Raw genomic sequence first — 15,554 nt, 5'->3', positions numbered from 1 at the left:
CCCAGCCTCGAGGACTGGGTTGTTGAAGTCACCCAGACGAGGGCATTTGGTCATGTGGCCCAAGCAGATGGGCTTTCCACCCCACCCCCACCCCCACAGGTTGAGGCCATTAGCTCTCAATCTCTGGTCGACACCATAATCACCTGGAGGCTTACTTAAAGGGCAGATGCAGGGGCCCGGGGCATGGCCGAAACCTGCATGCTCACTGGTGCATGCTACTGATGCTGACACTGGACCTCGGGTGGGATACCCTGACATGGGACGACAGGGACTTGCCGGGCCACCCTCATGTCCCTGGTCCCCACAGTCCTGCCGGCTCCTGCCATCTCAACTTCAAAACAGTGAGTCTGAGTGTCTTTAGACCCTGTTGGTTTTGCCTGCAGGGCCCCGGGCAGGGTCAGGGGATGCTGTGGCCAGCAAGCCACGGGCTGAGGATGCGGTGGAGGGAGCAGCTTTCTCTCTCCCTCAGGACACTTTGTAAAGTCAGAAAGCAGGAAGGGGGTGAGAGAGCCACGCTAGGCGCAATCCCACATGGAGACCCTTGTTTGTTGACGGAGGGGTCAGACAGGGGACAGGGGGCTGTTATCTCTGGAGACCTTTGACAAAGCACACGTTTTCCTTTGAGGAAGCGCTCGGGGGCCGGGCCTGGGTTTAATAATGGAGCCTTCACACAGGAGAGGTGAGGTCTGGACGGCTCTGTCTGCTGAGAGCTGTCTAATCCTGATAAACAGAGCCCCGTCCTTCCCAGTGTGAACAGTCCTGGCGTTAGATTAAACATATCAATCCTGTTTGTTACCTTCTCTGATCCGCCAGCTGGCACCTGGCCGGCCCCTGGGGATCTGTCTTCGATGGCCCTACACAGGAAGTGACAGGGTTCAGCAGCAGAGACCGGGATAATTGCTTGTGGTGCGGCCCCGGGGGGAGGTGGCCACAGAGGGTGGATGCTGTCACAGAGACGAGGTCGGGGAGCTGCAGCTCACTGGGGATCCTGTGATGCTTTGGCAGAAAAATGTTTCTGAAATAGATGCTGCTCCTGCCCCTTCAGGCTGGCAGCTGTCTCCAGGCTGAGCTGTGCGGGCCTGGAGCACTGCTCCTGGGGTGGGAGCTGCCTGGCTGCAGCCCCCCTGCAGGGTACATCCCCGTTGACCGGTGGCTGACTCTGTGGCCTGTGTCAAAGGGCCAGCACTGCACCTCGGGGTGTGGCCAGTGTGGGCAGCTCCCACTCCAGCCTCCAGTCACGGCCTCTTCCTGCTCAGGCCCCTTGCAGCGCCCCTTCCCCTGAGAGAGGGACTTGGTCACAGGCACCCAGATTTCTCTCCTCCCCAACGGCCCCTCCCTCTTGCATGGCCCCTCCCATGGCAACGGCCCCTCCCACTGCAAAGTTGCCCCTTTCTCTCTTACAATCGTCCTCTGAAGCAAGTTGCTCCTTCCAGGCAAAGATGGTTTCCCTGGGCAGGTGTGTCACGGCAGGTGTGTCCTAGGCTGCTGGCCCCGCCTGGTCGCTGTTTATGCTGTACCTCCAGGTGTGCCCTCCCTCAGCCAGGCGCGGCCCCCTGGGAGGTCCACACTGGGACAGCAGCTGGCCGGATTGAGGGGTTGGGCCAGGGGCTCTCCCCATCCAACTGGAACCTGTCAAACCGGGAACGGCACCTGCTGTCCGAATCTTGATCTCAAATGTGATCACAGAAGCTTGTCCCCATGGCCTGGCCCCTGGAGGGACCTGGTCATCAAAGGAACTTTTAGGTCCTGATCAAAGACACTGAGGGCTACATGTCCTTGAATTAGCCACCCAATGTGTGCACGGTCCTAGGCGGTTCATCCTGCAGGCCTTGGCCTGGCTTCCTCAGCTGCCCTGTCCCCAGCCCCCTGTTTCCTCCTGACCCACTGACTCCAGCCCAAATCCAGTCTGTGTGGATTCCATCAGAGTCTCCGCTGTGATGGGGGCTGGCCTGGGACAGGGGATGGCCTCTGCTGTGACGGGGGCTGGCCTGGGACAGGGGATGGCCTCTGCTGTGATGGGGGCTGGCTTGGGACAGGGACTGGCCTCTGAATCCTCAGGGGCTGGCAGGAGGTGCTTCCTGAGATGAGGGACAGCTGAGGGACACTGCCCTGACCCCAATAGTGGAGCGCTGCAGAGGCCACCTGCTGCTTCCCAGAAGGGCAGTCTGTGCAGGTCTCCTCTGAAACCCATATGGAGACTTGCGCATCCTGTGAGGGGTCCCCAGGGGGGTGGGGGGACAGGGCTTCTGTCACCCAACAGCAGTGGGTGAGGCTCCCTGTTGACACTGGTCATTTTGACTCTCTCATAGCATGGAGGCAGTGAAGATGGCGGTGGACTGGTCATCCAGGAGTGACGTGCACTTGTGATTTCCCTGTGCCTGCCTTGGGGGATGCGGTCACCCTACCCCTTCCCTGGCTCCAGGACCCCACGTAGAAGTCATGAGTATCTGGCCCCGAGCCCTGGTCTTACTTGAGGCAGACACAGGTCTGAGTTCAACTCCTTCCTCCTTCTGGGTCTGCCTGACCCATCTGGGCTTGTCACGGGCACTGACTGATGGCCAATGGATGGCCACCTTCTCCTGCCTCCCTGGAACGGCTAGAGGTCAGCATCAGCCAACAACTTAGGGCTCTTAGGGCTGAGAAGAGGAGCCTGGGGTCTTTAGTGACCTGCTGGTCCTGTCCCGGCACTACCCGGGCATTGGGGCCCTTCTTCCTTCCAGGACGCTTGGTTCCCTGCGGGTCGTGGCCATCAGAGGGGAGCAATTCCTATTTTTTATTATTATCATTTGCTGCAGACGGACCAGTCACTTCATAAACGTTAACAATGACAGATCACCAGTGCCAGCAACACCACAGTCACATGATGACGGTCATTACCCAAGGGCGGCTCCATGGGCCAAGCAGCAGGAGCCGCCACCTAGCCAAGGCAGGATGGGTGCCTGAGCAAGAGCCCGGGGACGAGGGGGCTTGGCCATGCCAGGAAGGGTCCCTGTCCTCCACCCTCGGGACAGATGGGGAGTAGGCAGGGGAACGGCCACCAAGGTCCCTATGCAGGTTTCCTGAGCTGCCATGTCAAGTCCCCGTGCACTGGGCAGCTCACACCAGCAGAACCCATTCTCAGGACCTGAAGCCCCGGTGTGGGCTGGGGTGGTGCTGCCGAGGCTGGGAGGGAGGATCGAGCCCTTTCCCAGCCTCTCTCCGGGTTTCAGGTGGCTGCTGACATCTTGGAGACCTGGGCTTGAAGAATGTCACTCCTCCTCTGCTTCTGTCCTTGTGTGGCCTGCTTTCCTGGGTCTCTGTGTCCTTTCTTCTTCTGAGGATGCCAGTCATTGGGCCAAGGGCCACGAAATCCTTTATGGACTCAGCTTGATGACATCCACAAAGACCCTGTTTTCAAATAAAGCCACATCCTGGGATCTGGGTGGACATGATTTTGTGGGACACTGCGCTGCCCACTACCATCACTGAGTTAAAAGACGTTCACCTGTCCACGTGGGCACCATTGCCGGCCACATGAGCTGGTGGTTTGCTCTGTTTGTCACACGGGGTGGACATAGTGGAGGGAGGCCCTCCCAGTGTCCGTCCCTCTTGCCTGAGTCCAGGTCCTCTGGATTTTGAGGAGGCTGGGAACCTCCTCCGTTGAGGATTTCTGGGAAGACCAGACACACAGGCTGGGGAAGGGAGAGGCTGGCCAGCCACCCCTGGGACCACAGGGTCTGCCCCGTGGGGGGACACACAGGCTGGTGGGGGGGAGGCTGGCCAGCCACCCCTGGGACCACAGGGTCTGCCCCGTGGGGGGACACGCAGGCTGGGGGGGGGGAGGCTGGCCAGCCACCCCTGGGACCACAGGGTCGCTGAGCAAGGATCCAAGTCAGAAGCCTGTTTAGTGGGTGGGGGACCCTTTAGAGACCCCAGTGACTACAGCAGCAGGGTCTATGGGAGGGAGGGGCCTCAGAGTTCTCCTGCTCTAATGTGTAAACGGTCACTCCATGACCACTTTGAACACAGGTCACAGAAGGACCAGTTGCCCCAGCCTGACCAGTAGGAGTGACAGCACATTCTTCACCAATCAAAGCTCCACCCTCACCCACTGTCCCAACCTTCTACATTCAAACAATGAAGACAGCAGACACCGAATTACCCCCACTCTCCGGCAGCACCCAATCCAGAGCAAAGCCCTGCGTCCCCCAAACCCTCAGATCTCCTAATGTGACCTTAAATCTAGAAGGCGCTCTCCTGACTCTCAGGGACGTGCCCCAGGGCTCCCCACGGTGTGTGATCCTTCTGTTGCCAGGAGCCATAAGCCCACGCTGACCACGGTGAGTTCCTGCTGGTCTGTGCTGGCAGGACCTAGACCTGGGGAGACGGCCATGTGGGCCCTGCGCTGCCTTGACGCTGACCCGTGCCCTGCATCACCATCTTGCGGGATCCTCCTCCTCGGGCTTCTGGTGGGTGCTGTAGGTGGGAACCCGAGGCACAGGGGCCACTCACACAGGGCCTGTGTGTGCTCAAGGCCACCTGGGCCACGCGTGCCCACATCTACATGGCTGTATGTATCTGTGCTGGGTCACCTGTGTCTGCACCTGTGTTCGCACCTTCCTTGGGTTGTGTGTCTGTTCCAGTGTCCACGTCTGTGTTCGTACCTGTGCAGGTGTACGCACACCTGTGCAGGTATCTCTACTTACATGTGTGTTTTAGAATTTATCAAATACCTTAGATGGGGACACTGAGGCACAGAGCTGTGCCCTGCTCTCCCCAGGGCAAACCGGTCAGCTGTGGGCCTGTGGTCCAGGAGGACAGCCCGGTGTCCACTCTGCCTGTCCTGTGCTGGGCTGCTCAGCACCTGCGGGTCATCTCCTGCTGGTAGGAGTTAAGTAAGCACTTGCTGGACGAGCGGAGGCAGGAAGGCGGGCGGACTCTCCACTGTGAGCGTGGAGTTGATGCAGCCCCCAGGAGAGTAACTGGATTATGGGCAGTAAAACTGAAACCGCTCACTTACTGCCACCCTTGGCCTCTCTCCTGGGACGGTGACCAGAGGCACATTCACACGCCTGCTTAGAGACCCGCAAAGAGCAGCCTGGCAGCCCCGTCTAGGGAGAGCCGGGGTGCCAGGCTGGGCTGCACCTCTGCAGGCGGGGAGTGGAGACGGTGGGGGCTGGGGGCTGGGCGAGGATAGGGAGGGGCACGAGAGACAGGAGAGACAGCGCCCGCCCGGGAAAACACATGGACCCATGGACGTTTATCAACGTGGATGGGCCACAGTCAGACCCTGACAACAAAGCAGCTTGCTGAGTAGTCGCAGGATAGGGTGCTGTTTGTGAAACTTGCTGAGTACTCCTGACACCCCACGGGGCAGAGGGAAGAGGCAGGCGGAGAGTGAGAGGTGGAAACAGGGGCAGGAAGGAGGCAGAGGGGGCAGAGGCTGGCCGTAGGGCCTCCGGGCTCCCTGTGCTGCACTGGGGTCCCGGGCGGGGTCTGAGGCAGGGGGTTCTCTTTCATGTGTTTAAGTCTTTCCAAGCTGAAACCCTGTTAGAGAGAAAGGGACAGAGTTGAAGGGGAGTTTGTGGGCAGCGGGGAGGGGAGAGCCATCCAGCAGAGGGGCCGAGTCAGCACTGCCTCCATGGCTGGGGCCAGCGGGAGAGGGACCGGGCTGTGGACGGCGGCCACGCAGGGCCCTGGAGACTCAGCGCCTTGAGGATTTGATCTTTATTTTGTGTGTGATGAAAACGGGAGGAGCCTGAGCACAAGGGCCAGGGGGAGATTGGCATTTTAGGGTTTATTCTGCTCGTGTCCTGCAGCTGCTGGAACCAACGTCCACACCAGGGGACTCTGAACCACAGAAGGCTCTTCTTTCAGAGGCCCAGAAGTCCAGAGTCCAGGTGTGCAGGGCCAGCTCCCACTGCAGGCACTGGAGGGTCCTCCTGCCCTGCCCAGCTTCAGTGGCCAGTCCCTGCTGCTCTTGGTGAGGAGCTGCGTCGCTCTGCTCGCTGCCTCCTCTGTCCTGTGCAGGGCCTCTTCCCTGGGCCTCTTCCCTGTGGGTCTGAGTCTTGTGGATACTTCATCTGCCCAGAAATGACCCAAGTGCGCAGAGCAGGGAGGGGCTCACGGAACCCGGAGGTGACTTAGCTGTCCTTCGGGTCCTCTTGGCCAGCTCTTGAGAAGGACAAGGGGTGTGGAGAGCAGAGAGCAGCTAGAGAGCAAGGAGATGAGGAGGGAGGGAGGGAGGGAGGGAAGGAGAGGGAGGGAGGGAGGGAGGGAGGGAAGGGGAGGGAGGGAGGGAGGGAGAGAATGGGAGAAAGAGAATGGGAGGGAAGGGGAGGGACGGCTCAGTGCTGGCCGAGGGGCCAGGTTGGGAGCTCCACACAGGAGCCCCCTGCAGCAGGTTGGGTCAGGCTCGGGAGGAGCCGACCGGCCAGCCCCTGGCCTCTCCCACAGGAGGCTCCTCTCAGTCTGTCGCACCCTCTCTCTCCGTGTCCATGACATTTTTGGGTCCTGTTTCTTTCTCCAGGGCCCCCTCAGCTGGGGTACAGTCTGGGCCAGCCACCAAGTGCTCCCTTGGACACGTTGATCAACTTCCTCCAGTCTCAGGAGAGTTTAAGCATCTGGGGTCAGAGGTGAGCAGGACCAAGGCCCTGGCTGGAACTGGGGTCCAGGTGTGTGTGGGTGCTGGACAGATTAGGGGAGGTGGGCCTCAGCAGGGCAGCCAGTGTGGGCCAGGGCCTTGGGGCCGATGCTGAGAGCGGTGGGTCTGGAGGGGTGGGTGGTTCCTCAGAACTCCACAAGGACAGGGAGGCAGGGATGGTTTACTGGCTACTCTGTGTCCAGCACCTAGAACAGCACCTGGGACACGCGTGGTGAATCATCCTAAATGTCAGCTGACCAAGCCAACGAATGAGTGGAGAAGGGGAGTCACAAGCCGCCCCCACAGGCCAAGCTGGGCTGCTACAGGTGTGCTTGGACCTGGTGGGAGTGGACGGTGTCCAGAGAAGCAGGGAGAGCTAATGCTAGTGGCTGGTACAGGCAGTAGGGAGCTGTGGGAAGTGATGGAGCAGGGGAAGAGCAGAGCTATGCTTTTAGGTGACAAAGGAGTCAGAAACCTGGCCATGAGCTGTTGAGATGGCCTGGATAGAGGCTCTCAAACCTGCGCCCAGGTGACACCGGGAGGCTGGCAAGTAACAGAAAGCCCCATTCCACGCACCATGGCAGCCACCACCTCTGCCTGCCCAGCATCACTGCCGGGACCTGGAGGAGGACTCTGGAGGCGTTTCTTGGACACCTGAGTTTGCTAGCTACTCTGTGTCTTTGCAAACGTCCTTAGGAAGGGGGGTCACACTGGATGAGAGGGGCCCTAATCCAGCGACTGGTGCCCCTTTAAGAGAGAGGAAGGGGCGCAGAGGGAGAAGGCGGTATAGAGACGAGGGCAGGGGCTGCAGTGAGGCCCATGGACAGGGCGGGAAGGGTCCTGCCCAGAGCTGTCAGGGGAGCCATCCCTGCTGGCCCTGGACGTCAGAGGCCCCCCAGGATGTAGGGTGGAGCTTCGCTGTTTTCAGACCCCCCACCCGTCCAGTGCAGGCACTGACAGGGCCACCTGGCTGGTCACAGCCACCGGAGGACCCTGCCCTGTGCTTTGGGTACTGCTGTCGGGCTCTTCGTCTCCTTGGACCTCGCTGGGTCCTGCGCACAGTCTGCAGGCTGTTTTCTCATCTGCTTTGAGGCTGAGGAGACGCAGGGAGGTGCAGGCGGGCCCCGGCCATCCACCCTGGCCACCAGCTTGGCTTGGCACACAGGCTGCGGGGAGCTGTTGGATCGTCGGCTGCGAGTCCCCCACTGCCACGCGTCACAGGCAGGGCTTTGAGTCGACTGTCCGTGAGGATCGGGTGGGCCTACAGAGTCACAGTCTGTTTTGCAGGGATGCCCTGTGAGGTGCCCCAAGGTGGGGGGCCGCGTCCTCCCCTGCCAGGTGGCCCAGGCACCCGCTGATAGTGGAGCTTGCGCAGGCTCGGGAGCCTGTGATTATCATTGAAATAGCACTCTGTACTTGGTGGTTGGACACGGCCCCACTGTAAAGAAAACACATGGGGCCGTCAGTCAGCACGCGGGGCGGGAGGTGCCTGCCCAGGACAACCGCGGGGCTTGGAGGAGGTTCCTGCACCCCTGCTCCAGTCTGAGGGTCTTCCTGGCAACCTGGAGGGACGACTCCATATGGGTTGGAGGACCGACAGGGCAAGGTCCACCCAGGAGACTCAGGCCCGGGGCCTCTGGTGGGCGCTGGACAAGGGTGGGCGGTGGAGGGCCCTGGAACCCGGCTGCCCTCCGACCCTGCGGCCCAGGGCCGGGGCCAGAGGGCGAGCCCAGCACCTTCCCAGCAGGCTCTGCGTGCTCACTGCCCTCCGCAGTCCTCTCCTGGTGTCGTTCTGGGGCCCAGCGGCTTGGTTCTCTCAGGGACTGGGGAGCAATGCAGGCTCCCAGGCCTGCCCTGTCCAAGCCCTGGGTCAGAGCGCTCCTGCAGGGATCGAGTGACGGGACTCTCCTCACCTGTTCTAGACACACCTGGACCAGGTGTGCGGGCTCTTCCTGCCAACGCCACAAGGTCATGGGGACACATCAGAGTCAGGGCCCTGGACATGACCTGGGCTGGTAGCCACGGCTTAGAAGGGCTCTGGGCAGTGCCTGGATGGGCTGTGGCTCCTCCCGGGGCCCCTCAGAGACAAGCTGACCCCTCCTGCTTAATCCCAGTTTGGGCTCATCTAGAACTTTCTCATAACTGTGTTCGTCAGGGCCTTAGCCGGCCCCCGGCTGGCCTCGTCAGAGCTGTGTCCCAGCTCCTGCGAGCTCTCCATTGCTCTCGGCTCAGACCACCATGTGCCCTGCTGTGGGGGGTCCCTCCGGCTCCCCCGAGTCTCCACCCCTGCTTCCCCTGCAGAACCGAGTCTGGGTGGAAGTGAGCAGAGGGCACAGTGGATGGCGGATGTCCTTAAGAGACAGAAGGGACACAGACACAGAGGAGAGGCCAAGAAGATGGAGGTGGAGACAGAGTGAGGTGGCCACAGGCTACGCCAGGCCTGGACCCCCAGGAGCTGGAAGAAGCAGGGGACGCGTCCCTGGAGTGTCTGGAGGGAGCATGGCCCTGTGACACCTTGATTTCAGACTTCCGGCCTCCAGGCACCAGAGGAGGGCTCTGTGCCGTCCAAAGGCGACAGGTTGGTGTGATGTGGTGCAGCAGCCCCAGGACGCTGATGGGGCTCTGTGCTGCTTTGGCCAGGACAAGCCCTGAGTGACGCTGGGAGGGGCAGGTTTCAGAGGAGGCTCTGGAGAGGGCCTGGAGAGGCATTTCAGCTGCCCCTAACATCACAGGACGGGACAGGAGAGAGGTCTGAACGGAGGTGACCGCCTGTCCCGCCTTTCTCGTCATGGGGCGGTGACACTGTGAGCTCTGGACTTGGACCCTGCCATGCTTCGGAACAAGCATGGGTGGGGGCTTGTGAGCCTGGGTGTCTCTCAGGCTGTGGAGAGCTGCCCTCTGGCCATGTGAGCTGGCCCTGCTCCCGTGGGGTTTTGCTTAGTTAGGGGGTGACATGGGTGCCAGCTCCCCTTGCAGCTGATGTGGCCCCAGGGCTGTGTTAGAGCCTGTGGAACATTAGTGCATGTGGGTGGAACCTCCTGGGAAGTGACTCTAAGGGAGAGGCACACATTCTTCCTTTGTGCCTTCTTCATGCTGGCTTAGATGCAGCTGAAATGGCTCGAGCTAGAGCAGCCATCTTGAACCACAGGGCTCTCTTGGGAGACAAGACTGTGGCGAGCAGAGCAGCAGCAGGCAAGGAGGGTCACCCCTGGGACTTCATGCAGCAAGGCTGCCAAACAACCTGGGCAGCAGAAGTAAAGCTGTCCCTGTGCAGCCTCTGCTGTTTGTGCTGGACATCGGGGGCTCCCAGGACCTAAAATCATGAGCATTCTCAGCCCTCAGAGCTAGGCTGCACGCAGTAGGGTCTCAGAATACTTCTTGGATCAGTGAAGGAGTGCACAGCGTCAGGTGCTGCCGTCTAACCACCGGGGATCTTTCCACTGGGCTCATTTTGCATCTGTGTGTGACAGACAAACACCGGGTCACGGAAGCTGGATCCCCGTGAGCATCGTGAGGGTGGCTTGTGGCCCTGAGAGGGGAACTGACCTCACAGGTCCGTCCAGGGCGGCTCTGGTCAGGACGCATTCTGGACTCTGGGATGCAGCTCCCTGGCCACTGGGGAATGGGGGTATCTCCTGGCCCCTCCCGCCAGCCCATCAGCTGGCCTGTCCCGATCTCCAGGTCCTGGGATAGCTCCCTCCTCTGAGCTGCTCTGGGGGCATCCGCTGGGCGTCCCACGGGCTGTGCTGTGGCTGGACGGTGTTAGCCAAGGCTGGGGCCCCATGACCCCTGTGACCTTCTTCCTCCCACCAGGTCCCCCCTGAAGGTTCTGGCCTCCAGCAGCACCACACTGGGGACCAAGCGGTTCCAGATCAGACCCTAAGAGACAGTGTCCCCCGGGGATTCCGCATCTGGAAGTCCCTGTGACTCTGACCTACTGGGGACACCATACAGAGGTCAGCCAGTCCCCTCTGTGGGAAACTCATCAGGCCCATGAGGGTGGCCCTCCTCCCACATGAAAAAGTGCCAATACAAAGGGACATTTGGACACAGACGACTGGGGGAGAAGGACTTCAGCCATGGCCACTGTCAGGGACCAGGCCACTATGGCCCCAGATGGACCTCCCCCTGCATCTTGGCCTTGGACCTCTGCCCTCCAGGCTAGGACAGGAGAAGTTCCTGAGGTCAAGCCCCTGGTCTGTGGCACTGGTTTCTGTGGCCCTGGAAACTCACAGGGACACCTGGGAGGGTTCCATCCTCAGCCAGCCGGGAGCCCGCAGGACGTCAGGAAATGCAGGACGGGCCGCTCTGGGCTTCCCCCGTCACGGCCTTTAGTTCAAGGTGAATGACAGGACACAGCGGAAGCTGCCCTTGGTGAGGGAGAGGGGCTCCATGGCCCACGTGTCCCTGTCCCCACCTCCAGTGGCTGCTGAGGCCATCTGCGGTCTCTAGGCTACTGGCCAGCGTGGGCAGCTGTGTCTGGGACACTCTGGGAGCCCTGCTCATCTTTTCCAAGCACAGGAGTCACCTGGAGCACCACTGGCAGAAGGAGCGTCCCCTCCCCCCGCCATATGGCACCGTCAGGTGACAGGTCTGGAAGATGACGCCAGTTCTCCATGGGACATGGCTTCCCCTCAGCTAGGGATGCCTCTTGCCACACGCCCTGTTGACAGAGGCCCTGGGCAGGGCAGGCGTTGCTGTCCAGCTCTGGGTTCTGCTCCACGCTGATGCTGCGCTGGACGTAGCTGGGGGCTTCAAAGTCTGGTTTCTGCAGATTGAGTTCTGGAACCATCTGCGCCTGCCCAGGCCAGGAGGGCCGCTTGGCCAGTGCGGCTCAGGCTGAGGACTTTGTAAAGTGAGGTTCTAGCAGCTTTCTCCTTGGGACATGTGGCCAGGTGCTGGCCAGGGGCTGGCACACAGACAGATAAGAGGAGGGCCCAGCGGGTTCCGTCCCCTCCCAGGTACAAGTGGCCAGCAGTTCTCAACTCAGGGCCTGCTGGGACGGCCCACAGGGTGACCCACAGTACGAGGCCCTGCCCAGCTGGTGCCAGCTTCAGGGTCAGTTTTGGCAAACGTGTCTGGCTTTGCCCTGTGGAAGAATTTAAGAATAAACCAGGGACCATTCCAAGAATCCAGGTGGGAGCGGCCATCACCCCACGCCGGGCGAGGAGGACCCAAAGCAGGAGAGAAAGACGAGAGCTGGGCGGTGGGCAGGACCCACCTGTCTGTCCCTGAGATTCTGGGACATCACATTCCTCCTCCTGCTTAGTCCCCGAGGATGGCTGTGTCCCTGGGGCTTCTCCAAAGGGCCAGGGAGTGCTCTGGCCTCCCCACCTCTGGGCTTGAAGGCACCAAGGACTCAGCTGTTCTCCTGGGGTTCTTTGGGGTGTTCCAGGGACCCCAGATGCCCAGAGCTGTGTCCAGGACACAGGCATGGCATGACCCAGGGAACCAGCAGGGTGATCCCCGGGAGGATGTGAGTGGACACAAAGGCCCATATAGAGGTGGCCGCTTGGCTGCCACGTCCAGGGAAGGGTTCCTGAGGGGGCGGCTCTGCCACAGCTGAGGGCCACAGGCATGTGGGGGAGGAGGGAAGAGCGGTCCAGGGCCAGCGTGGTGAGACGGCCCATGCTGGGCTCTGGGGGGTGGGAGGGCCGTGGGAGGGCCATGGGAGGCGGGAGTCTGTCTCCCTGCAGCCGGTTCCCAGGGCTCTGTGCCGGAGGTTTCTGAGCACCTCCGAGGCCAGCCCCTGCCTCCAGGGTGGAGGACAGACTTCGGGCTCCCTCCCTCCTCAGGGCCGGGGATCCCCTCGATGGGGGATAATGGCTTTCTCTCTCTCTGTGTCCCTCGGCCGCCCAGGCCCTGGCTGCACTGCCTCTCCACGGTAATCAGAAGTTTAATCTGAACTACTTCAGAGCACTTCCCAGCCTGCAGACAGGCTGATTTACAGAGGAGCAAATGCCACCAGAGCCTCGGTGGCTGCTCTTGGAAGGCTGGTCTCATAGACCGCGTAGACCACACTCGCTGGGCAAGCAGCAAGCTGGCCGGGGGGCGTTTAGGATACTGGCCGGGAGGCGGGCGGGGAGGGGTGGCGAGAAGTCTCACATTTCCTGGACATGGCCTCGGCAGGCTGGAGAGGAGAATGGGGTTCCCGAAAGGCCAAGCCGTGGGGATCACAGGAGCCTCGCGTAGGGCGTCTGCCGCTTCTAGAACATGGACAGAAACCAGAAGGACATCCTCCTCTCTGAGGTCGCCTGGAACAAGAGCCGGGAGCCAGGTCTTGGTCATTCGGAAGACGAGCGTCTCCTGTCCTGAGGGCAGCCGCGCCTTGTGCAGTGGTGGGCGGGGGACGAGCCCTTCCCAGAGGACCTGGAGGGAGGTGCTCACCCCCAAGGCCTCAGTGTCCTCGTTAAAACCAGCCCAGGGCCTGGCTGACCCGTGTCCAGGACTCACTCTGCCGGGTTCTACTCCAGTTGCTTCATGGGCCCACTCATGGGGTCCTTCCGAATCAGCGAAGCTGGTGCCATTATGTCCCCACGTACGGGGGGAAGCTGGGGGACAGGAGGCCAGTGACTCACCCTCAGGTCCCACAGGTCCTCTGAAGGCCAGGAAGCCTATTGCAGAGTTTAGGCAGGTTCACTCAGAGCTGGTGGGACGTGGGTTGTGCAGTCAGGGCAGCAATGTCTTCCTCACAGAGGGGTGCGTGTGTGTGCGTGTGCGTGCGTGTGTGCGTGTGTGTGCGTGCGTGTGTGCGTGCGTGTGTGCGTGTGCATGTGTGTGCGTGTGCGTGCGTGTGTGTGTGTGTGGCTGGGAATGGGGGAGTTACATGCGATGGGGGGATGTGTGGAAAGCACCTGTTATGGTTTGGATCTGAGGTGTCCTCCCAAGCTCACGGGTGACACAATGCAAGAAGGTTCAGGAGACGTCACTGGGCTGTGGGAGCCTTGCCCCAGTCGGTGACCTCATCCCCGACAGGGATGAGCTGAGTGGTCGCCGAAGGCTGGCAGGTGTGGCTGGAGGAGGCGGGCACTGGGCTGCGGCTGGGGGGTGTCTGACTTTTATCTGGTGAGTGGGTCCCCTCTCTGCTTGTGTCCTGGTCACCACGGGAGCCACTCCTCTCCACCACACTCTTCTGCCATGATGTGCAGCCTCACCTGGAGCCCCGAGGAATGGAGCCTGCTATCCGTGGATTGAGGTCGCGGAAACCATGACCCCTCAAATGAACTGTTCCTCCTCTGCAGCTGGGCTGGTCGGGTCTCCTAGTCCCAGCAGCAAAAAAGCTGACTCAAGCAGTACCCAGCCCAGGGTCTGGGGCAGGGTCACCCCTTGAGACATGGTGGTGATGGTGGGATGTTTATGGTGATGCTGGTGGTGACAGTGATGATGCTGGTGGTGATGGTGACAGTGATGATGGTGGTGATGTTTATGGTGATAAGGTGATGATGGTGATGCTGGTGGTGACAGTGATGATGCTGGTGGTGACAGTGATGATGATGGTGGTGATGGTGATGATGACGGTGGTGACACTGATGATGGCGGTGATGTTTATGGTGGTAAGGTGATGATGGTAATGCTGGTGGTGACAGTGATGATGCTGGTGATGGTGGTGATGATGATGGTGGTGATGGTGGTGATGGTGACAGTGATGATGGTGGTGATGTTTATGGTGGTAAGGTGATGATGGTAATGCTGGTAGTGACAGTGATGATGCTGGTGGTGACAGTGATGATGATGGTGGTGATGGTGATGATGACGGTGGTGACACTGATGATGGCGGTGATGTTTATGGTGATAATGGTGATGATGGTGATGCTGGTGGTGACAGTAATGATGATGGTGGTAGTGGTAATGATGGTTGTGGTGATGGTGGTGATGATGATGGTGGTGACAGTGATGATGGTGGTGACATTGATGGCAATGATGGTGATGATAGTGATGGTGATGTTGATGATGACAGTGATGATGATGGTGGTGACAGTGATGATGATGGTGGTGATGGTGATGATGGTGATGCTGACGATGCTGACAGTGATGATGGTGGTGATGTTTATGGTGATAAGATGATGGTGGTGATGCTGGTGGTGACAGTGATGATGATGGTGGTGGTGGTAATGATGATGGTGGTGACAGTGATGATGATGGTGGTGGTGGTAATGATGATGGTGGTGACAGTGATGATAATGGTGGTGGTGGTAATGATGATGGTGGTGACAGTGATGTTGGTGATGATGACGATGGTGATAGTGACAGTGGTGACAGTAATGATGGTGGTGACTATGGTTTGGGGATGAGTTGTGGGGCTGGGGTACATGCTGGAGGTGACCTGTGGTTGTGTTGATGGTCTGGAGTAGGCAGGGCTCTCAACCTCGGCACTGTCCACACTCGGGGCTGGATCTCTGTTGTGGGGGTCTGTCCTGTGCCCTGTGGGCTGTCTAGAAACCCTGGCATCTACCCATTCCCAACCAGTAGCATCCTTTCCTCCCCAGTTATGACAACAAAAATTGTCTGCAGGTCTTACCTAATGTTCCCCAAATGACTAGTCAGCCCTGGTGCCAGGACGAAGGGACAGCAGATGATCCTCAGGCCTTTGACCTGAGGAATGATGGGTGCTGCTGACCACTGCTGGAGGGATGTTGGTCTCTTATTCACTGCAGTGACCACAGCACCTAGAACAGGGCCCAGTCCAGAGGAGGTCCCCAGTGGGTGAGGTCCTCAGTGAGTGGGATCTGGTGGACCAAGGGCTGTGTGTGGCGGGGCCACTGGAGACATCTGTGGGCTATGCGTCTCATTTGTCCCTCAACCTGATGGGAAGCTGTGAGTTCATATGCTCAAGGACACCGTGAGGTCACACTGCAGCAAGTGGCAGGGCTGAAACATAAATCCAGGTCACACAAGGCCCAGGTCTGTCTCAGACACTATGTTTTATCCTGGC

General features: G+C 60.1%; 1 protein-coding gene and 1 long non-coding RNA gene across 17 annotated transcripts in view; both read left to right on the top strand.

Moving 5' to 3' along the window:
• Window positions 1–2,464, top strand: part of LOC144372348 (mitotic spindle assembly checkpoint protein MAD1-like) — a 270,820-nt gene extending 268,356 nt beyond the window's left edge. For 6 of the 16 annotated variants that reach the window (XM_078035749.1, XM_078035751.1, XM_078035750.1 and 3 more), the window contains one exon: window positions 2,310–2,448. Coding sequence is in view for 4 of the 16 variants with exons in the window: in XM_078035747.1 (XP_077891873.1) it covers window positions 2,310–2,323 (14 nt within the window). In the remaining 12 variants the exon portion in view is untranslated. Of the gene's footprint in view, window positions 1–2,309 lie in introns of all 16 variants that reach the window. The other 10 variants (XM_078035743.1, XM_078035745.1, XM_078035744.1 and 7 more) reach the window with 5 other exon arrangements.
• Window positions 2,465–2,611: 147 nt separating this feature from the next.
• LOC144372350 (uncharacterized) lies at window positions 2,612–5,898 on the top strand. Its single transcript, XR_013432365.1, has 3 exons — window positions 2,612–2,926; window positions 4,009–4,448; window positions 5,799–5,898. It is a non-coding gene; the product is annotated as an uncharacterized LOC144372350 (long non-coding RNA).
• Window positions 5,899–15,554: the final 9,656 nt, after the last annotated feature.

The sequence above is a fragment of the Ictidomys tridecemlineatus genome, assembly GCF_052094955.1.
Source record: "Ictidomys tridecemlineatus isolate mIctTri1 chromosome 12 unlocalized genomic scaffold, mIctTri1.hap1 SUPER_12_unloc_6, whole genome shotgun sequence".
In the NCBI taxonomy this organism is placed as follows: domain Eukaryota; kingdom Metazoa; phylum Chordata; class Mammalia; order Rodentia; family Sciuridae; genus Ictidomys; species Ictidomys tridecemlineatus.
Note: the sequence above shows the minus strand (reverse complement) of the source record. Positions and strands in the feature narration are given on the sequence as shown.